At 53.6% G+C, this 22,873-nt stretch overlaps 1 protein-coding gene across 1 annotated transcript in view; it reads right to left on the bottom strand.

Moving 5' to 3' along the window:
• The window catches only part of FOXN4 (forkhead box N4), a 25,071-nt gene extending 4,878 nt beyond the window's left edge, over window positions 1–20,193 (bottom strand). The window contains exons 1-7 of the mRNA XM_077765922.1: window positions 20,093–20,193; window positions 4,811–4,959; window positions 2,764–2,888; window positions 2,551–2,661; window positions 2,147–2,274; window positions 1,418–1,514; window positions 1–186 (exon numbers count right to left, since the gene is read on the bottom strand). The exon at window positions 1–186 is cut by the window's left edge and continues 4 nt beyond it. Of these exons, the coding sequence (XP_077622048.1) occupies window positions 1–186; window positions 1,418–1,514; window positions 2,147–2,274; window positions 2,551–2,661; window positions 2,764–2,888; window positions 4,811–4,959; window positions 20,093–20,178 (882 nt within the window). The 5' untranslated portion in view covers window positions 20,179–20,193. The remainder of the gene's footprint in view (window positions 187–1,417; window positions 1,515–2,146; window positions 2,275–2,550; window positions 2,662–2,763; window positions 2,889–4,810; window positions 4,960–20,092) is intronic.
• Between the last annotated feature and the right edge of the window lie 2,680 nt (window positions 20,194–22,873).

The raw sequence follows: 22,873 nt of genomic DNA, 5'->3' as shown, positions 1-22,873 counted from the left end.
GATGGCGGCAAGGTCCTTCCTCTTCCACTTGTGCATCTCCTCCTCCATCTTGTCGATGCGGGCCAGGTTCAGCGCCCACAGGCAGCCCTTCCTCGAGGAGCCGCCCAGCTTGTTCTCCACCTTCTCGAAGCATTTGTTCAGCGACAGGTTGTGCCGCACCGAGTTCTTCCAGCCGTCGGGAGCCGTCTACGGGGGAGGGCAGGGAGGGACACGCGGGAGACTCCCTCAGAGACCCTCCTCTAAACTCCTCCTCTCCAATATAGTCTGGGGGGTGGGGGGCGGGCAGGCACAGCAACGGCGGGGTGAAAAGACAGTCCAAACACTCTGCCTTGAGTCGGGAAGACAAGAGAGAGTGGTGGGGACTGGGGCAAACTGGAGGGCCCCGAGCCCTGTTAAAGGGGCAGGTGCGCTTCAGCTCCAGCCGACAGTTGTTACTCAAGAACCAGCCCGGGATGCCGAATTTTCCATCCTTTCTCTCCCACTCAGCAAGCAAGCAGGGAGATGATGCCAATACATGGATAAGGGGTCAAGTGTATTCAATGCCAAACATTTTTAAGCGCGCATACTTGATTGTTAGGTAACCAGATGCTACAGTGCCCCTCAAGGTCTAGTCTCCTCCCACACACACCAGCGTCTGCAATATTTCTGCTAAGGACACAGTCCGAGTCAGGGACCTCACAGCTTGGTACCCTCTGGCCACCGGCTCCTTAGTTTGCTTGGACGCCAACAAAACTAACACGACGAGTGGCCAACCATGTGCCAGGAGCCGCCAGGCCCTTTACACACAGGGTCCTCACTAACGTTGGCAGAGGGGTCATATTCTCATCTGTAAGATGAGATTCAGAGAGGCAAAAGGTCTTGCCAAGTCTGTGTTCTGTATCAGTATGTTTTTTAAATATTTTACTTTTTTATAGGCAGAGGGAGAGAGCACGTGAGCTGGGGAGGCACAGAGGGAGAGGGGAGAGAGAGAGAAAGAGAGAGAGAGAGAGAGAGAGAGAGAGAGAGAGAGAATCCTAAGCAGGCTCCATGCTCAGTACAGAGCCCGATGTGGGGCTTGATCCCATGACCCTGGGATCATGACCCGAGCCGAAATCAAGACACTCAAGCGCCTGAGCCACCCACGTGGCCCTGCATCAGTATGTTTAATGGAGTCTGTGCTGGGTGATGAACTTATTAGCCCCTCTACCCTCTGCCCCCCGAGGACACCTGGTGGGCTGGTTCCCTGGTTAGAGCCCAGCTCGGGCACCCCTTTTTCCTTCTGGATTTCTTTGCCCCTGTCCGTGTGAATGGTGCCTTGGACATAACTAGGGGCCTAAACGGGTGACCCAGTTGGCCTGGGCCAGGTCCTGGGTCCTGGTTGTATGCAAGGGAGGTCAGAGCAGCTCCAGGGGCCCTAGACCACACTGGGGCCCCTCACCTTGAAGTAGGGAAAGTGCTCCTTCATGAAGCTGTAGATCTCGCTCACAGGCAGGCTGCCTGTCTTGCTGTTCTTCAGGGCCATGGCAATCAGACAGCTGGAGGCAAAGGGCAGAGAAGGCCAGGTGTGAAGGTGTCTCAGGATGACAGCCTAAGGTCTCCTCTGCTTGACCCCACCAGTACCAGCTCCTACATACTCAGACAGTGTTAGCTCTGGTACGTTTCATGGCCCTATGTTTTTTCCACCCCCTGCCCTTCTCCTTGACCCTGAGCTTGGACACTGGTACCACACTGAGAAAATTCTCCTCTCTTTATCCCTTCTCCATAATTAATGTCTATGGGCCTTTAGGCTTTAACTAGGCTGCTTACCACCCCCCTTCCCACCCCCACCATATCCAAATCTTATAAGGTACACGATACTATTATTTTGATGACTTTTGACATCAGAAGGAACTGAGGCTCAGAGAGGCCAAGCCACTTCCCCCCAGGCCACACAGTTTATGAGTGACCGAGTGAGCACTGGGCTCAGAGTCTGGAGTGGGTTCTCAACCCTGGGGACTGACTGAATACATGATGGTCCTTCCTAGAGCAGGTCCCAGCTTGGGGCTCTCCACTCCCCCAAAGCTCCCCCTCACAAGCCTGAGCCATCACGCCCCATCTGGCTGTCTGAGACATCCTTGCCCCCCTCCTCCCTGAGCCTCCCGTGGCCCCAGCCCAGCCTGGACCTCACCTGTATGAGTAGATGGGCTTGGGGTAGTGTTTGGGGTGCAGTTCCTGAGATGAATGCACAGCCATGCGGGGCTGGGGGTAGGGAGGCCGTGCTCCGAACGGGGAGCCGTACAGGCCCACAGGGGGGCCCTTCTCACAGGCATGGCAGGGAAGGGTGGCAGAGAGAGAAGGTGAGAGAGAGCATAAGCCACTCACAGGAACCCCTCCCCCCAACCCCAGGCTGACTTTTTAGGAGACACTGTTTAGTAAGATGTCAGGGCTACAGCCCAGGAGGTAATCCTGTCCCTGCCCCGTACAGCGGTTTTAAGGGACTGAATGAAGGACTCCATGACACGGACATGGGGAATGTTATCCTCATGTTGCAGGGGAGTAAACTGAGGCTCAGAGAACTCCCTGNTCTAGTACCTGCTGGGTGCCTGGGGGCAGCGGTAACTGCGCTTGGGAGGCGGGAGGGTACAGCTGTGGCGGGTCCTGCAGGCCGGATGCGGGCTGGCCCCCCACAGGGATCTGGTTCATCTGCAGGGACCGCAAGAGAGGGAGACAGAGGTTAGGGTGGGGGGGGCGCCCCAGCCCTGGAGGACCCCCACTCTATCTCCCAACCCCTGCGGTGGCGCTTACGCTGGCTCCATGATTGGCTATGGGGCCCAGGCCTAGCATGCCTGGGGGGGCCATGCCAGCCGGGCCGTGGAGCAGTGGACCTGGGGTGGCTCCCACATGCAGGTCGGCTGCCCTGGCCAAGGCACCTGCAAAAGGGAAGCACAGAGATGCCGCTGGGCTGGGGGAGTGGGTCCCAGCCACTCAGCCCCCGGGTACCGCCAGAGAACAGAGCCTTCCCCACCCCTCCACTTGGGGCCAGGTGCATAGCAGGTGCCGAGCCAATCACCACCCTGGAGTGTGGTAGTGGACGGCGGGTTCCTACCAGCTGTGTGACATGGGGCCAGCCTCAGTTTCCCCATCTGTACAGTGGAGCCACTGAGATTACCTACATATGAAGTCGTTAGGAGGTCGCTCAGTACGTGATAACATCTCAATAAATATGAGCCAGTAATTAATAATCACGATGTCGTTAATATCTTGGCTCTTGTCCATCATGAAGCTAAAGTGTCAACTCATCGTTCATGCCTCCTCCTCAAAATCATGTCTTCATTCCCCAGGGCCTCTCGGCTTAGCTCTAAATGCCTTTGTGCCTCACCTCCCCTTTGCTAAACCCTGCTGGTCTGCCAAGGATTAGCTCAGGAATAGCAGCTGCATGCACACATGCCAGCGGTCCAGGGCCAGGCCTGTGGCAGGCATTGCTAATCTATCAGAGTCTCACTGTACCACTCTGCCTTGGGGCCACCTTCCAGATTAAACAAAGTCAACCTGGGAGGTGATCCTGCCCTGGGGCCACCTCTTCCAGGAAGCTCTCCTCTAAGTTCCGGCCGCCAGCCCCCAGTGGCTCATCCGCTTGTGCCTGTGATCTGTCTGCCTTTGTCTTCTCTCTGCCCAGACCCTCAACTCCTCCCTGAGAACTAGGAGCACATCTTATAGGACCGACTGCTCCAAACAGCTGGCACAGAAGCAGGAGGAGGTGCGCGGCGACACGGGGGAGAGGGGGCCCCACTTGTGGGCAACACAACACCGACAGTGCATGTGAGGGGCTTTGGGCGTTACGTCTCCACATCAGTTCTGCTGTCCTTGTGTCACAGATGAGGAAGTAGGTCAGAGGGGGAGGATGATTGCCAAGGTCATAGAGCTGCAGGTTCTAGATCAGGGCAACCCATGGCCAGCCGGCCAGACCCAGCCTATGGCATGTTTCCGCAAATACGGCTGTAGCAGCGCATGACTCCATCCCTTCATTTACATACCGTCTAGGGCTGGGTTTGCTCCATGGTGACGAAGTTGAGTACTTTCAACGGAGACCTTACGGCCCACAGGGTCTAAAATATTTACCCCTTGACCCTTTACATTAAAAGTTTGCTGACCCCTGCTATAGACATTTAGGCCAAGAACAGTTCGTTCAGTGAACTAATTTTTCAACTGTTGGTCCTTTTAATGTACTGTGATGATTGTTTTCCTTGATTGTTGGCCTTTAGCATTTTCTGGGTCTCTCAATATTTTGCTCACTTGCTATGACTACACTACCTGCCATTTACTGAGCACCTACCGTGTGCCGGGACCTGTGGCACTTTCCACGTAGGACCCCTTTGACGATCAGGGTTCAGAAGATTTCTTCTGTGATCGGCCAGAGAGCAAATATTTCAGGCTTTGCCCGCTATATGGCCTCTGCCTTCTGTTTTGTTTTGGTTTTTTGTTATTGACAACATTTGAAAAATGTAAAACCATTCTTAACATGAAGACGATAAAAACAAACAAACAAACAAACAGGCTGCAGGCCGCCGGGGGCATCTGGGTGGGCCACATTTTGCCAACTGCTTTAGCTCTTCAAGATGTACCAGGGTCGGGTCATTCTTCACTGAACCCTTAGCTCACACAGGGCCGGGCGCACAGTGGTCAGCAAACGAATGAACCACATCCCTCTGAGGAAGGTATCGTCACATTTTACAGATGTAGAAACAAAGGCACAGACACAGAGAGACGTGGCCACAGGTGCACAGCGGGAGGTGGCTGTGCTGGGCATCGCTCTCCCCTGCACTTACTCATGCCCCACCCCCACCTGGCCTACCTGGATGTGGGTGTGGTGCACTGTGGCCGCCCAGGTCCACGCGGCCACTTGCCATCTGCTGCAGCCGAGGCACGTCCACAGCTGTGAGCCACGACAGGGACTGCAGGTCCCCGGGAAGGTCGTCATCGCCAGTGGTGGAGGCCAGGAGCCTGCGGGAGGGACAGGAGCTCGGGCGGGGCGGGGAGCTCAGGCAGGCTCTTGGGGAATCACCCTGACCTCTGGAATCACCCCGAGTCCCTCACCTCCCCAAGCTTCCCTCAATCACACAGCCTCAAGTCATTCTTTCCTTCATTTACCCACTTAATGCATCTTATGTTAGCCCCTAACCCCCAAAATAATAAACACTAATGTCTGTTGAGCACTTATTCTGTGCCAGCCACCATATCAAGTCCTTCCCAGGCAGAAACCCCTTTAACTCTCTGGGTCGCCTCATGGGGCAAATGGTAGCAGTATTATGATTCCCATTTTACAGATGGGGAAACTGAGGCACAGGGCTTGGTGCTCAACAGGCACAGTCCTTTTCAATCCCGTTCAACCCCCACAGCAGCCCTGAGAGGTAGGATACACCCATATCCCCCTTTTACAGATGGGGAAACTGAGGCTCAGAGCCCCGAGTACCTGGCCCAAAGCCACATATAACAGGAAGTGGTCGGTCTGGAAACTAGGCACCACAGCCTGAAGGCTGCTGAGCTCTTCACTGTGACCCCAGGAAGCCCCTGGAGCCTTCACTTTGGACCCATGCCCACCACCCCTCAACAGATGTGTGAGAAAAAGCATCAGTGTCCATGGAAGGGAAGAGGCTGCCCACTGAGGATGGCAGGCAGGTACCCCGATGTGGGGTGACCATGACCCCCAGCACCCCGGCAGTCACGCTTGCCACGCGGCCCCGAGACGCCCCACAAGGGCATCTCGTCCACGTCACAGCGCGGCTGCCAACTGGCCAGGGGCCCATGGTGCAAATTCTAAGCTCTGTGTTTTAAGAACAAGTGTCCCGGGCTTCACAGAAGGGGAGAGAAAACAACACAGCCTCTGGATTTGTCCTGCGTGTGACGGGGGACCACAGTGGGACGTCAGCCTCCGCCACCTACAGGCCACCTCAGCCGGCGTCCCCTCCCTCTGTCTTGCTGTCTCAGCCTCTGCCCCCTTCCCACCTCACCCGCTTTCTCTCCCCTTGTGTTTTAGGGCCACAATTAGCGTTGCCATGGCCACAGCTCTAGGCTGTCGCTGGGCCACCAGGCTGGCATCAGGTGACCGCCCAGCTGCCCCGGTGATTGGCTGCCTTGTAGGAAAACAGGGCCTGGAAACGATTTGAAAACCCAGCCGGCCCTGTGGCAGCAGCAGTTGGCCTGGCTTCTGTCCCCCCCAGCAGCCCATTGTGTGACAAACGACTGTTGCCCCCGTGGCACGTGGCCCCCATTGTCCTGGGGTCTCCCTGCAATTGTTTTTGTAGCCCCCTCCCACCCCCGGCTGCCACTCCTTCAGCCTGCTCATAACTCATCTGGCCAGTGACAGCCACGGCTCAGGCCTGGGCGATGCCATCTGTCCCCTAGGGCCTGTGGAGACCAGAGGGTAAGACTGAGGGGTGGGCTTGCTGTGTTGCTTGCTGCCGGGGGTGTCTGGCTGGTCCCCACCCACCCCTCTGCACCCCATGACTGGCCTACCTCCCAGAGTCTGGTGGTGTGAATGCTGCTCCTGCTCTGGTACCCGCTATAGCTCCCTACTGCCCACATGGCTCTGTCTGGTGCTAGGGCAGCAGGAGGTGTGGATAGAGGGGAGCACTGCTGGCAGGTTTCTCAAGGTGGGGCCCCACCAGAGCCCCCGGAATAGTGGGGGGGGGGCTTGCAAACAAACCGGCTTCTTGGGTGCCACCAGAGAAGTGACTCTGACACATAGTTCCCAGAGTGGTTAAGAGACTGGGCTCTGGGTTCTAGTCACCTGTGTGCCCAGGGCCACTGACTTAACCTCTCTGAGCCTCACTTTTCCATCTGTAAAATAGGGTTCATAACACTTCCTCTCTCATAGCACATTGTGGGGATTAAAAGTGTAAAGCCCTTGGAATAGTGTCTGACTTATTACTATTAACACCCATATGAATGTCAAAAATCATGTCATCCTGGTCCCCAGGGGACTGCAAGTATGTGGAAGCTTTGGGCTCTGTGGTCTCGCAGACCTGCCTCTGTTGCTATTTCCACCAGTGGCTTCCATTTATTGAGCACTTCCTATATGCCAGGCCCTGGACAACATGCTGTCCCCATTTTTACAGATAGAGAAACTGAGACCCTGAGCAGTCACTTAACTGCCCTGAGCCTGTTTCCCCATAAAGCGAGGATCCCGGAAGGGTAACTGAGCACGCAGAGGGGCCGAGTAAACGGTGCTACTCTGGTTGTAATTTATGCGGCTTTCTTCCCTGCTATTCGTGTGTCCCACTTGGCTCCCCCTTCCTTTGGCGTCATCCGCTACACCTGTGAGGGACAGCAGCCTGCTGCAGCCACCCAGTGTCTGCTTTGGCCCATATATACCCAGGCATCTCCACCTCCACGTCTTTGCATATAGCCACTCCCCCTTGCTAGGAATTTGCTTTTCCTGCCCTCACCCGAACCCGCCCATCCCTGGAGGCTCACTCCAAACTGTCTTCTGGCTTCTGACGGTCAAAGTGCCTTTTGACATCATCTGAGTCCACCCGCTCATTATACCCATGGGGACACTGAGGTTGGGAGAAGAGAAACAGTTTGCTTCCCATTCGGAGTCCCAGAAAAACAATAGGGCGAGGGCCCCTGGCCTCTGGGTGGGGGCGTGGCGGGGGGGGGTTCCTTCCAGCCCAGAAGTGGCTTCTCCTCCGGGAGAAGGCTTTGCCATCCAGACCCCAAGCTCAGGGACCCTCTGCCTCCTGACTGCTCCCTATGCCTTGCAAGGCCAGTGAGTTCGCACTGTCGTCTCTCCCTGCCCCTGTCCTGCCTGCTGGGTCACTGAGGGCTGGCCCTGAGCCCCATATCACCCTGTGTCCCTGCACATAGTGTGGCTTCTTAAACGTCCGCTTGGCTGGCTGAAATAAACTGACCCCAGGCCGCCAACCCAAAGAATGGTGTGACAATGGCCGTGGTGTCCAGAACTTACAGCGCTCCCAGAACCACCCTCTGCCTCCCCAAATCCTTGCAACAGCTTCAGGACAGGGACAGGGACAGGGAGCAGGCAGCTCCACTTTACAGATGGGGAAGCTAAGGCCAGACCAGGACTCGAACCCAGGTCTGTCTGTTCCACTCTGAGGCCATTCTGTGGTGTGACAGGCAGAGAATAAGATGTCCCCTGAGAGCGGTGCACCCCAGGGCTTCCGAATGGGGGAAACCAGCGTTGCCCAGGAGCTGGTACAAATATAGAGTTCGAGACCCAGCCCAGAGCCTGGGGTCCCAGCCTTGAGCTGCGGGGCCCAGGAAACTGTACACCTCCCAGCGAAGCTCTGGGGCAAGGACAGCCCCAAGGCGGCGTGACAAGGTCTTGGGCACAGTGTAACTCTCACTAGATGAGTCCAGGTTCAAGTCCTTGTGACCCCTGGCTGTGAGACCTCAGACAAATCACTTCTGGTCCCTGGGCCTCTACTTTCTCATCTAGAAAACGGGAGAGTAACAGTTGCTGTTTCCCCAGGGTGTTTTGAGGATCACATCAGCCAGTGCATATTCAGCCTTCAACACAGGCCAGATCCCCAGTCTCCCTTTGGGAGTGGCTGCTCATCCTGGAGGCCGGTGGCCAGGCCCTGCTCCCTCCCCCCTGGACCTCTCTCTCGCCCAGGCTGAATGTTCGTGTCAGGGTGCTTGCCCTGGGCCGGCTAGTCTCCTGCACCGGAGTGGGGGGCCCAAAGGCTCCGTGGGGGGACCCGCTGGCCCTGAGGCCTGGGTGGCTTCCTGCTGCCTCATCACCTGGCATTCAGGCCCCTTGTCACTGAGCGTCACAGGAACTAAGATGTGGTGCCCTGGGGCCCAGCCAGGGCCCTTACCCATCACTGTCCCCTCCTCTGCCACCCTCCCTCTGCTCCCTGCAGAGGCGCCTCAGCCCAGCCCTCTCTCCTCCCTGTGACCTGTCCCTCATCAATGCTCAGAGCTCCATCCTGCTCTTGCTCAGTGCTTCATTTTATTTATTTATTAAAAAAATTTTAATGTTTATTTATTATTGAGGCAGAGAGAAACAAGAGAATGAGTGGGGAAGGGGCAGAGAGAGGGAAACACAGAATAGCAAGCAGGCCCCAGGCTGTGAGCTGTCAGCACAAAGCCTGATGTGGGGCTTGAACCCACAGACTGTGAGATCATGCCCTGAGGACTGAGCCACCCAGGCGCCCCCTCAGTTCTTCATTTTAAACAGCCCTAAACCACAAGGTCCTCAGCCATTGTGAACATGAGGAAGACTTCTTGGCTCCCAGCTGTAGGCCCTCAGAAGGGCACTTAATCACTTAATCCTCAGCCTCTGTTTTCCCACCTATAAGATGGGCACAAGGGATACTGAGAGCAATACTTTGTACCGGCCCCCGGTCCTGGCGTGGTCATGTGGAGGTGAGGTGGCTTTGCGGGGAGGGTCTGGAATTACTCCCTGGGGTATGTGTATGCGTGACCCTGTATCAGTCTCCTGTGTAGGGGTGGGGGGTGTCTCCTCTGCTGGAAAAGGACAGGACATTTATGCAAAGGAAAAGGCAAAATCCAGCCCCACCGTCCCGTGGTCTCCCAAGACCCCTCCTGCTCACTCTCTCCAGGTCTTTTCAGTCTCTGGGCAAGGAGGTCTCTCCGGGGAGGGCAGAGACTGGACCCCCAGCTCTCCGGGACCTCAGGGTCTGGTGTGGGGGAGGCCAGGACCCAGGCTGACGCCACTGCTGGGGGTCCGTGGTCCCAGAAGAACCTGATGCTGCAGCGGGGAGCCTTGTGCCCCCTGAGGGAGGAGCTGTACCCCCAGAGCCCAGGACAGGGCCAGGCATACAGTGGGCGCTCAATGAGTCCTCACAGATTAGACAAATGAGCAAACAGGCCCACCACGGCCCCTCCTCCAAACGGCCAGGAAGTGATAAAAGGCCCAGCTTCCGTTCCTTTAATTTTATAAAAGCCTGTGGACCCAGCCTGGGGGGAGTGAGTCCCCACTGTGTGCCCAACCCAGTCAGGCAGGTGTTGTTATCATTACCACCTTCCCATTTACCAGATGGGGACACTGAGGCCAGGGAGAAACAGGCCTGTCTAGGGTCCCCCAGCAAGAGACTGGGCTGGTTATAGTCCCACAGTCCTTTCTCCCTGCCCTACCAGGAACGGTGGAAGAAATGGGCTCTGCAGCTTCTAGAAAATTCTAGCACTGTGCTATACAATAGGAAGCCGCACGTGGCTATTTAACTTTAAATTCATTAAAATTAAACAAAAGTACGGATTCAGTTTCTTTATCACATTAGCCATATTTCAAGGGCTCAATGGCCACACGTGGCCAGTGCCTGCCATACTAGACAGTCCAAACTTGGAACATTTCCATCCCCACAGAAAGTTCTACTTACGCGGGTGGTGGTCTGGAACATTCTTTCTAGTCATGATGGAAAAATCTGTGATACATCCCTATTGCCTTAAAATTGGAAATTTGATTTAGGTTTGGAAATTTCAGGAGCTGATTTCATGGAATTTGGAGTTTTAGTATGAAAAACTCCCCCCTTTACCTCCCACCAGTGAGGAAGTGACAGGGAAGAGCTCTGTAAAAATGCGAGCCCTGTACTAAGGTGGCTCACAAAGTAGTGAGCTCTCTGTCCTGGGAACATTCAAGCAGGAGTCAAGGGATGATGGGTCAGGCTTCTATGGGGTGGATGAGCCCAAACAGCCTCCAAGTTCCCTTTGATTCAAAGAAGCTATGACTCGTGGGAATGTCTGCAGGTAAACACTGGCCACATTTCCATAGTTCTATCACATTGGGCAAGTCCCTCTCCTTCTCTAGGCCTCAGTTTCCCCATCTAGAAAGCAATGGTGGCAGAGTAGGAGCTTCCCTTAGAGGCCTATGGGCACTTGCGCTCTAGGAAGGCAAACTAGACAGTGGTTAGGAGCAGCCATGAAGCCCAACACAGGTGGACCCAGGCCTGAAGATTCCTGGCTGGTGACGGTCACCTGCTCTGGGACTCAGTGTATAAAACGGTAATGGCATCTACCCTAAAGTGATGGTCAAGAATATGATGGGGGCACCTGGGTGGCTCGGTCAGTTAAGCGTCTGACTTCTGCTCAGGTCATGATCTCAGAGTTTGTGGGTTTAAGCCCCTTTGGATTCTGTGTCTCCCTCTCTCTCTCTCTGCCCCTTCCCTGCTCACACTCTGTGTGTGTGTCTTTCTCTCTCAAAAATAAATAAACGTTAATAAATAAACAAAATGGCTTTGAACTAATTTTAAAAAATGGCTCAAGTCATGATCTCATGATTTGTGGGTTCGAGCCCTGCATCAGGCTCCACACTGTCAGAGAGGAGCCTGCTTGGGAATCTCCCTCTCCCTCTCTCTCTGCCCCTCCCCTGCTCACATTCTCTCTTTTCTCTCTCTCTTTCTCTCAAAAATAAATAAACTTTTTAAAATGTTAAAAAAAACAACAACATGATGCTTGTTCATTAGCAGTTCATTTAAGCATATGATCAGATGAAGCATCTAGTTTTCTCCTGAAAAATCAGGATGGTCCCAAAGGCCATCCCTGATGATGTATCCTTCTCAAACCAAGTGGGGGATTTGTCACCAACAGGGGGGTCCTCATTAATGAGTGGAGAGCTTTTTTTGGGCAAAAAGAAACTAAAAAGACCTATCTGGGGGCGCCGGGGTGGCTCAGTCAGTGAAGTGGCCGATTTTGGCTCAGGTCATGATCTCACGGTCATAGGTTCGAGCCCCACGTCAGGCTCTGTGCTGACATCTCAGAGCCTGGAGCCTGCTTCAGATTGTGTGTCTCTGTCTCCCTCTGGCCCTCCCCTGCTCGTGATCTGTCTCGATCTCTCAAAAATAAATAAGCATTAAAAAAAAAGCTAAGACTTATCTATCTGACACCTCAGAGTCCCCTCCTGAATTCAGTACTTCATCAACAGCCCTCTACCCCACACCGGGGCACATCCACCTTTTCCTTATTAACACACACACACACACACACACACACATACACACACCTGGGGGTGTCATCACAGGAGAGGTGAGGCTGAGTCAGGGGAATCTGCCTCAGAAGCTTCTGGCCAATGGCCTCAGGTACCCGCCCCAGCACCATTTTCCCGGGGCTTCAATTTGCCCATCTGGAACCCAATGAGGTTGAGCCCCTTCCATCTCAGTGGGGCTGCCCCGGGACACAGCCTGCAGGGCTCCTCGGGGTGGGGGTGGGGCAGGAAGCTGGAGGGTGCTGAGGGCTGTGGTTCCATTCTGAAGGGGGCAGACCCTAGGGAGGAGTGAGGCGGGACCCTGGGGAAATCGACATGAAAAGGAGACTCATTTTCCAAGTGCCTCCTATGTGCTCATCACTGTACGTGCCTCATCTGTGTGCCCTGTGAGTCGGCTCATCAGAATTCCCAAGCCCTCTGCGACATGTTCCAAGCCCCTCCCAGCTAGGGAACCAGAGTCGTGCCTGTCCCCCATGACCCCCCATTGCCTTCTCTCGGGCATTTGCAGGTAGTGGTTACAGGTGCTGGCTTGGCCTGGTCCGGTCGGCCTGGCCCGGGTTTGAATCCCACCCAGCTGCTTTATAGCTGTGCGACTGGTCTGTGGTAGTCTGCCTCTCTGGGCCTTGGTTTGCTCCTCTGTACAACGGGGTGCTAATGCCAGTACCCACCTCACAGGGTGCTTGTCGTAAGGACTGATGCGGCCATGTGGGTGGGAGGCCGAGTCCGTGCACGTGCACTGCGTGGTGGTGGTGGTTCACGTGGTTACGAACAGCTTCTAGAGAGTGTGCATTCAGCATAAAGTGTGCTCCGTGGGTAGCGCCACTAGCAGGGTGTCTGACACTCAGTAACCATCTGTGCTGCTCCACAGATCCTTCCTGAACTCCTACTTGCTGGGTGGTGTGGCAGGCACACAAAAGTCCCTCTGTCCAAGGAGAGAACTTTCTAGTGGACTGAGAAACGCAAAGGATGGGGGATCTGACCCATAACGTGCCTTTCTTCCCGCCAGCCCTCTTAGGCTCAAAAGCCTTTGGGATGGATGGCTCCTTGGCAAACCCATTTCACAGATGGGATAACTGAGGTTCAGAGAGGGCAGATGATAGCCCTTGGCCTCACAGCATGTAAGCAAAGGAGCCTGGTCTTAAACCACCACCCAGGAGCCTCTTTATTACTTCATCTCTGTGCCAGTGCAGCTGAAATACATTAAGCCGTGGGCAGGAAGGGTAAATGATCGTCATCATCATTTTTAGAAGGATCTGCTAGGTGCCCCATAGTGACAGGGTCACTGGTCAGGGGACCCTGTGGTGGCCCGGGGAAAAGTGACACACCACTGGAGCCCCGGCTGCCACCCTACAGTGACCAGGGGACCAACCTGATGACATGAACTAACAATGTCCTTAATTAATCAGACATGTTGTTAGAGGGACGGAAGAGGCACCAGGAGGGCAAGGCACTGCAGGGGTGAGTCCAGGGACACCTGCATTCCAGTCCTGGCCCTGCTCCTGACAGAGGTCCTTGTGCAGGTGACTGCGTGCCTTTGAGTCTCTGTTAGCTCACGTGCGGAACAGAGGTCGTAACAGGACCCGCCTCCTGGTTCAGGGTAAACCACAGGCAGGGTGTGGGACAGGGTTTGGCTCGAGTGCCAGACATCTATTTGTGGAATAGATGGATTTAACACCCAGCAGTCAGAGTGACAGTTTGGAAGGGACATCAGAACCTGGCACTGTCCTCAAAACCCATAAGGTGGGTAAGGCTCCAGCTCCCACCGTGATATGGCCCGGGCTGCCTCCCACCCCCGCCCCCATGCCTTCATGTCCTCTGCGCTAGCAAACCTCTCCATCTTTGGGTTCCTCCAACATTTTAAGTTCTCTTTGTACATGCTGTTCCCTTTGCCTGGGATGCTGTTCCATGCACTCATTCACGGCTGGCTCTTCCTCATGCCTCCCGTCTCAACCTAAATCATCCCTCTGAGAGCTTCTCCCTGGCTACCCACCCCCTTGGTGGTCCTTCCTGTGTGGGTCTGCAGAACACTTAGCACTTTTCAAGCAGGTATCCGTTGATACATGTTTCCAGTCTTTTCTGCGCTGAGAGGGCAAGCACTGGGGAAACCCTCTATTTTGTTCAGCCACCGGCACAGGGCCTGGCACCCTGTGGGCACTTATTACATCCTTGCTGGAGTAACAAAGGGTAGCAGGATACCCCAGCCCGGCCAGGTAGAACGTAGTTTGCATTGCCCAATCTCTATCCATTTCCCACTCAGCTTGACTATGCCCCCGTCTCCAGGAAGCCCTCCCAGACCTGTCCAGGGTCTCCCAGGGTTTCCAGTGCCCAGAATGACTAGAATCATTCATATCAATGTAGCATAGACTCCTGAGATAGCCCATGAATATTACTCAGGCATTGCCCATCTCCGCCTTCTAAACACTGACCTCCCCAGAGGTCAGGGGTGACTTTGTCTTACACCTGATTACAGACCCAGAGCAGCCCAACCAGCTTTGACAAAGATTTGTCCACCCAAGGTGAACTGGACCCCTACAGCCACTGCCTGTTGTTGATGCAAAAGGTAAAATTCTGGGGCGCCTGGGAGACTCAGTCAGTTAAGTGTCCGACTCTTGATTTTGGCTCAGGTCATGTTCTCACGGTTTGTGGGTTTGAGCCCCGCATCAGGCTCCACGCTGGCAGTGCAGAGCCTGCTTGGGATCCTCTCTCTCTCTCTCTCTCTCAAAATAAATAAACTTAAGAACAGCAAAATCCCATGGTGCACTTGCTAAGTAAGGAGCTTGGCAGTGCCTGCACTGGGCCACATGTGTTTGTGGATGTATACAGTTTCTACGGGGACTTCTGTTTATAGAGCTTAAGTCCAGGGCCCACATATAACTGTTTCCTCTCCTGGAGTTCCCTAGAGTCGATACAGTAATTGTGCAGTGGAAGGAATCCACTTGTGGCTGAAATCCCATTTCAAGCCCTCTGTGACCTTGGGCAAATCACTTCACCTTCCCTGTGCCTCAATTTTCCCATCTATGAAGTGGAATCATCATCATCATAACCTCCCACCCCCAGAGGGCCTCTGTGAGGATAAGATCAGATAACCTGGAAGATGGGGCCCGGCACACAGCAGGTGCTTAGACCCCGTGCCTTCTCTCCCCCCACTGCGTTCTCTCCTCTCGCCCTGCACGGGGTCACTAGGAGGAGACCCCACAGCACCTTTGCGGAGGCAGAGCACCCTCCCAGCGGAGTAGAGGCACATCCAGCCCTGGGGCATCCCTTCCGCTCTGATTACAAGGAGGTTTTTACCTGCCCTTCTGGAGATGTGGTTTAGCAGGAAACTGTTCCCATCACCACAGACTGTTCCTGTTTCCAATCCAACCTTCACACAAAAGGGATTAAGCATTTCATGGCGACATTTGTTTAGCTAACACATCGTTTGTAATAGCTTTTGTAACCGTTCACAGGAAAAAGAAAATCAAACGCAGTTGAGCAAGCTAGGGGATTCCCAACGGGCCGAGGGTGAGCGTAATATGACATGATTTGATTAGGGGGCTGGAAAAGAGAATGTTTCCTTTCTGGAACTTGGCGGGGTGGGGTGGGGTGCACGCATGCAACCCGGGACGGCTGGACCCCAGAAAGGCTACCTCTCTTTCCCTTGCCTATAAGGTGGCCGGGGGAGCCATTCTGGCCACCCTGAGGGAGAAAGGGTGTAAGGATGTTGGGAGTGTCACCGCCCCTGACAGATGGAGCCCCCAGCCTCCCCCCTGCAAGGAGGTTACAACTGATGGGTGGAGCCACACTGATAGGGGAGTTAAACCATCCCCGCAGGCAGCTCAGCGGCGGGGGGCGGTGCTTGAGAGGAAAGGCAGGTGGCATCTGCCCACCCTGCCACACTGGGCCACAGTGCAGGACTCCGTCATCCCTTGAGCACGCACAAAGTGCCTCTTCTCTACATAGCCATGGAGGTGCTATTTCTCAGGTGATTTTACCCATCCGTCCATCTACCCAGTGAATGTGTATTAGCTATCGTGTGCCCTGCACTGTGATTCACAGATGAAAACCCCACTGTCCAAAGTGAGGAAGGGCTTTGTGCATTTCTTAGAGGGGGAACCGAGGGTCTGACATAAGAATCTGTAAGGGGAGCCACAGAGCCACAGACAGGGCAGGCATCCAAGGAGCCAGCAGTCTGCCTTCTTCCTCTGGGCCTCGTTTCCCAATCTGTAAAAGGAGGTTGTTGGGCCTGACCTCTAGAATAAGTTCCAAGCGTGGGGACAGGTGGTTGAAACCTGCTGTTCTGGGGGCTCCTGGGTGGCTCATGGTTCAGTCTCATAGTTCATGAGTTCGAGCCCCGAGGCGTGCCCCACGTGGACAGTGCAGAGCCTGCTTGGGATTTTCTTTCTCTCTCTCTCTGCCCACATCTGCATGCGTACTCTTTCTCTCAAAATGAATAAATAAACTTAAAACAACAACAACAACATGGTTCTGCCCCTTGCTGAACATATGCCTTTGGACAAGACTCTGGGCCTCAGTCTCCTTGTCTGTAAGTGGGGATCATGCCAGCACCTATTCCATGGTTGTTACCATGAAGATGAAATGGGCTGGTGCACTTGCTAAGGAGCCCCGCAGCTTCCTGGCACACAGTAGGTGCTTCGTAACTCCAATTATTCTGCAGAACCTCGAAGAGAGGACGTCCCTCCCAGATTTGAGCCAAGGGAAACCGGCTAACCTGTGTGGAATGCGAACTGTTGCCGCTGTCCGTGGGGTCAGGGCTACCCCTGGCCCTGGCCCCCAGGCCCCAGCGTCTTAGGCAGGACAGGCTGCTGCCAATTTGCTGTCTGGGCCCAGCCACCAACTCCCCGCAGCTCCTCCTCAGGGACAGAGCGCCTCCAGCTGCTGTCCCTGCCCCCACCCCTCCCTCCCCGCACACAGCCATTGAAAGTTAACGGCCAAAGGCGGCCCTTGGGGATGCAGGACTGCGTGGAGGGCTGCATGGGGGCTGGAACCAGGCTGGACCGGCAGCCTGAGTGGTCCTTGGAGCCATGCCCTGGAGACATGAGAGGGGGAATGAGAAGCCCATAAACTTCTCCAAGGCTATTATTCAGGGAGAAAAATGGGAGTGGTTGGAGGGGGCCAGGGAGTCACTCCATGATCATAAAACCTCCCCTCCATGAGAAAGCACTCTATCCCAGGCCTGACCAAACACCTTTTCTAGATGCAAAGTGCAGAATCCTCCCAATGACCTGTTAATTGGGTTCTCCCCTTGCTCCATTTCACAGATGAAGAAACTGAGGCACAGAGAAGGACAGTGACTTGTCTGGGGTCACACAGTGGCAAGGTGGTAAAGCAACTTATCCTGTTCTATCACTTGTGGGGCATGGATGTAGTGGTCGCGGTACCCTCTGGGTGGGACAGCCGAGTGGCACTTTGGCCACAATGAGCTGTGTCATCCTGTAAAGCCATTTAATCAGATTGAGCCTTGGTTTCCTTATCTGCCAGATGGGCACAGGAATGCTATATTCACAAGATGGCTGTGGCACAGGGAAGGCAGGTAGTAAAGAGTTAAGAAACTGTGAGCTGCTATTTATTATTATTATTATTATTATTATTACTACGGTTGTCCTTATTATTATTATTATTATTCTGCCTTCCGGGACATGCTAGCTATTTAACACAAGAAAGCCCCAAATCCATGTAAATATAAAGCAGGACACCCAGGCAACTCTGGAAAATCGAGCTGCAGCAAGCCTGCTCCTCTTTGCTCCACTGCCTCACCCCTGCCAGCTGGTCAGGGAACTGGGTAGGCATTGACACCCCCCTCCACCCACCCATACCAGTAGGCTGACTGCCTGCTCTGCCCTGTTTCTGGAAAAGGACAGCTTGCTCAGTGCCCCAGACAGTTTGGGAGCTGGGCCGGCCAGGACCCCAAGGCTTGGAGCTGGTGGGAGCCCCTGCTGGGGAAGACCTAGGAGTCTGGGTTCGGGGAACCCCCTCATCCACCTATTCCTCCAGAGCCCCCATCCGAAGGCCCTCCAGACACCCTAACTGTTGCAGAAACTTGGACTTGTTAATGGAACTAGGTAGTAAGAACGGCGGCAAATGCTGGTTGAGTCTCTTGCTCTATAAAACATACTCCTTTTAGCAGCCACATGAGGGATGCACCCTAATCGTGCTCATGTGAAAGAGGAGGAGACTCAAGCAAATCACATGACACGTCCAAAGCTGGATTCTGAACTTAGCACATCTGACTCCAGAGCAGCGGCTCTAAACACCTGATTCCCAGGGCGCCTGGGTGGCTCAGTCAGTTAAGCGGCCAGCTTCGGCTCAGGTCATGATCTTGCAGTTCATGGGTTTGAGCCCCGTGTCAGGCTCTGTGCGATTCTGTGTCTCTGTCTCTCTCTCAAAATTAAACTATAAAAAAAAATTTTAAACACCTAATTCCCTGACTCTGGTGCTTTTAGGAGGTGCTTTAGGCAACAGTAAGAATCAATGGTTCTGAGCTCTTCGAGCCGATCCAGGGGAAGGGCTTGTTCTCCCACAGGCTTCCAGCTGGGAGGACAGGGAGATTCACCCCGATACACTGAGTGCCTGCTGGGTGGCAGACACTTTCACAGATATTGCATTGAAGCCCACGAGAGTAGCTTTTATTTTCCCTGCTGCATACACAGACAAATGATGGTTGAGAAATGAAACTGCCCAGATTCATACAATCGGCAAGCAGCAGAGTTGGAAACTGTTGCTTAATCTTTATGATAACTCCATGCAGTGGGTACTATTTCTATTCCCATTTTATGGATGAGGAAACGGAGGTTCTGAGAGCTGCAAATAGCCAGACCAAAAGGATCATAACTGATTTCAGAGCTCAAGCTCTGCCCCCATGTCACCTGCCATTATTTAAACCCTTTCAGGGCTGTAAGGAAGCCCAGAGGTCCTCGGTTGTATGATCTTGGTTAAAGATTTCATGTCATGTCTCCAAGCCTCGGTTTCCTCATCTGTACAATGGGGGCTCATCAGAGCAGCTTCCCAAGCTGGGCATACAGTAGGTGCTCTCAGACTGCCACATGCCTAGCATACATGTGGAGTCCCAGATCTGCACACAGCAAGATCTCAGCAAATATCTGTTTGCATTTGTGTCTTCATGTGGATCTCAGAAGGCAGCCTGCAGGCCCGCAGCCCTTAGGAAGCAACCTCCCTCTAATTGGGGGCTGTGTCTGCCCCAGAAGGCGCTGCTGGTGAGTTGTAGTGGCTCCAGGAGGCCAGACAGCCCCTGGGTAAACAGGGCTGATCCGAGGTGACAGCCTGCTCTTCCCAGGCCAGCCCCTGCCATGTCCCCACTCCATAGTCTGGGCTATGCCCCTCAACCCATGAACAGGCTGCCTGCCTTGACAAGGTGGGGCACAGGAAACGGGTCAGGCCTCCTGGCCTCAGTGGGGAGAGGCTGGGAGGGGGCTCCAGATCATTCTGTTTTCTCTTCCTCCCTCCCTTGGCTGTGTGACCTTCTTGGCCCCTTCTCCTTTCTTGGCCTCAGTTTCCCCAACTGTAAAAGAAGGGGGCTGGACTAGTTGACCCTCAAGGAGCCGTTCTAGCTCTGAGGCTTGAAGATAAAAAGGAACCTCTCTCACCCATCTCTAGCTCTCTTCATCCTATCTCAAGAAATAATTTTGGCCTCAGCTGCATCAAATTTATTCTTCACATACATTTAAGAGCATCATTTAACTGACCAGGAAATAAGGTCCAGAGAGGGCAAGGGCCTTGCTGAAAGTCACACAGCCAGGCTAGGAATTCAGGAGTTCCCACTCACAACCTTTCCAGCATCCAAGGAGTATGGAAGCCAATTCCTCCCTGCACCCCCAAAGCTTTTGGGGGATGTTTCCTGAAGCCCTGTTAGGGCCACTATAGGGGAAGCAACAGCTGCTCCTGTCATCTTAACATTCACCAGGGTGCCCAGTCTCTCACCCAGAAAGGGAGACCTCTCTCGGAGAAGACAAAAGACTGGCCTTTTTAGTGGTCCCACTGCCCCAGGCCACAAACCCAGACAATCTCAGAGAGGCCAAGTTGAAAATCGACATCTTCTCGCAAAATCCCAGGATTTACAGTAACAATAGTTCTTGGGCAGAAACCGTAAACAGCACATCAACACAGGAAACAATGAAAAAAGAAATGGTTTGTTTTGGCTGAAGCCCTCACCTGTACTCCTGCGGAGAGGGATGATGGTTTTGCCCTGAGTTTCGAATAATTCCTGACATCATGGATGAGATGTCACTTTCTATCATCTCCTTGGGGAAAAGACAAGCAGAAAACAAAGCTCCCATCAGCGATGGTGTGGACGGGGGCAGAACCCCAGTTTTCCCACAGTTCAGGAGGATGGAGCTCAACCAACCAGCGGAACACTTTAAAAAAAAAAAAAAAAAGGAAGAAAGAAAGAAAGAAAAAAGTACTAGAGGATTTCTGGGCATCATAGGTCACTTTCCCAGGGCAGTTCTACAGGGCTTCCGAAGCAAATGAAGAGAATGGAATGAAATTCCAGGTCCTTTCGACTTAATGGGGGAAGGGCGGAGGAAGGCTCTAGAATCCAAATGTCAAGTCTTGGAAAATGTGGGCTTGCAAAATAGGAATCATAAAAACCTGAATCTCTTCCAAGCCTATTTTCAACCGCAGCTCGGTTACTTTATTGTTCGGTTATTTATTTAATTTATTTATTTATTTTTTAAATAAAACGGGTAAATAAAAAAGGACAGCTTGATGTGTCATGGATGTTTCTGCAAGGGAACCAAATTCCCACTTGCAAAGGGGAATCATCCCCGCGGGGCTCCCGCCCTGTAAATGCCTTCAGAAANTCCTTTATCTTTTTTATTGGTTCATCTCCCAACCCCCACCCCCACCCCCCCACACATACAAACACGGTCTTAAAAAAAAATCAAAAATCAAAAACATTTACCGAAGTTTCTCAAACTTCAACCCTGAACCGAACACGGAAACCCACCAAAGACTCTCAGTTCCGCCCCCAAAATCATTCAGGGATTCCCGGGAAGGAGAAGGGGAGAAGGGAGAGGTAGCCCCCAGAGCCCCTGCGCCCCGGGCTCCACCCTGGAAATGCAATGCAGGGCACTGCCACGGAGGAGGCAGCGAAGCCGACCCCGCAAGGCGGTACCTGGAGCCGATCCTCGTCTGGCCGCGGCTGCAGGCGCTCTTGGGCCGGGCGGGGGTTCCGGAGGGGGGCTCCCTCGCGCTCGCCCCTCGCGTTCCGCAATTTGGCCGCCGTCGCGGCTCGAACCGTTTTTAAATTTCCCTCTCTGGAGCTGTCCAGCTCAGAGCATGCGCAGTAGCCGTGCAGGGGGCCTTTTTTTTTTCCCCCCAAGGGTCAGTTACAGGGCAGGGTCAAGGGGATTGCAGCGAGTGTTTCCCAGCAGCCGCCAGCCTTGCACGCCCCGGGGCTCTAGGTGGGGTGGGGTGGGGCGGGGCGCAGGGGTGGGGACACCCCTCTTCAAACTTGCCCAGCAGTGGCAGCCGCTGCATGCCGGCGAGCATGCGTCGAGGAGCTGCGGGAGGGTGATTTAGGCCAAAAGAATTAAGTTGCAAAAGGATGCCGGGGGCATTAAAACTTGCAATCNACACAGGGCCCCGCGGCCCCCTTCTTCGGGGGCTGGAGTTACTGTGAGACCCTGAGAAAGTCCGCATTTCCGGCGCCCTCCCGAGCCTCCGTTGGAATAATTTGCCGTAGAAATGACACCACCAATCTTCACGGCCACCCTTGCTTTATTTCCTTATATATTTCTGTCTCCCCGTTTAAGCTGCACGCCAGCCCCTTAGACGCGACGGTCCCCTGTTTGCCTCTGGCGAGACTGAAGCTCTGAGCGGTCACGAGGGGGCCCGAAGGAGCAAGGCCAAGAAGTGGCAGAGTCGGGATTGGAACCCAGAGCAGCGCCGAGGCCCCTGCACCTGCAGGTGGACTTTGGGCTCCAGCCTGCGCTACCGTGGCTTCTCGAATTTCTTGTGGCTTCCTTCGCGTTATGTATCCCGTAGCAGGCGAGGGAGCCGCGTCTCCACACCTGTGGTTGGGAAGCCTTTACTAACCCGTGCTCAAGTCCAGGAAGGAGTCAGGGCTCCCTAAGGCTAGGTATACCTGGATTTCATTTCTCATTCAGGTGGGCTGTGACCTTGGCGCTGGTCCATGTCCTGAATGGTTTTCTTTTAGCACCTGGGCGCCCTCCCCCCTTTCTTCTCTGCCAAGAGTAAATAGATCAGCTTGCATTCTCTGGTGGGGGAATGTAGTTTACAGATGTTAGTTAAGGTCATGGTCATGAAACTGTTTTCATTTCTCTCCGACCTACACATATTTAAATTTTGCATTTTGCCTGTTTATAAAGGCCAGCCTACACATATTTAAATTTTGCATTTTGCCTGTTTATAAAGGCCGTTAACATTGCTTTAAGCGTCCCTTGGTGGCCTATCATTAGAGACCAATAATTTCCAAGGTTAAGTAGTAAGCATTCAAGGTATTTGGGTTTATGTCTGTTAATCCTTAATGGAGTTGTATGTAAACAGAGGTGACTTCACAATGTCCTGTTGAGATAACAGCCCTTTTCACTGAGGTACATTTTTTTTTTAATCTTTAGAGCAGTTTGGGAAGAAAGTCTCTCTTCTGAAAGTTGATGGATTCAGTAAAGCTTTTGAAATAAAAGGCATCCAGTTTGTGAGTTCTACAGACTTCATGCACTATGGAAAAGACTGGCAGGGACCCTTCATTAAAGGACGAAAAAAATAAAGATTCAGGATGTTCTGGGAAGTCCTCAAAACCTCCCTTTTCCCTTTGGGAACGTGGCTTCTCTGCATGAGCTTTTGGCTGGGAACTATGACCATTTTACTAAAGAACTGACATTTTAAGTTCTTAGCTTCAGGATGGGTTGGTGAAAATATTGTCACTCAAACACCTATTGTTGAGGGTATTCAGAAAACCCAGGTAACTTA

This window comes from Crocuta crocuta, unplaced genomic scaffold (genome assembly GCF_008692635.1).
Source record: "Crocuta crocuta isolate KB4526 unplaced genomic scaffold, BGI_CrCroc_1.0 scaffold339, whole genome shotgun sequence".
Classification (NCBI taxonomy): domain Eukaryota; kingdom Metazoa; phylum Chordata; class Mammalia; order Carnivora; family Hyaenidae; genus Crocuta; species Crocuta crocuta.
The sequence above is the reverse complement of the archived record's forward strand: the minus strand, read 5'-3'. Positions and strand labels throughout refer to the sequence as shown.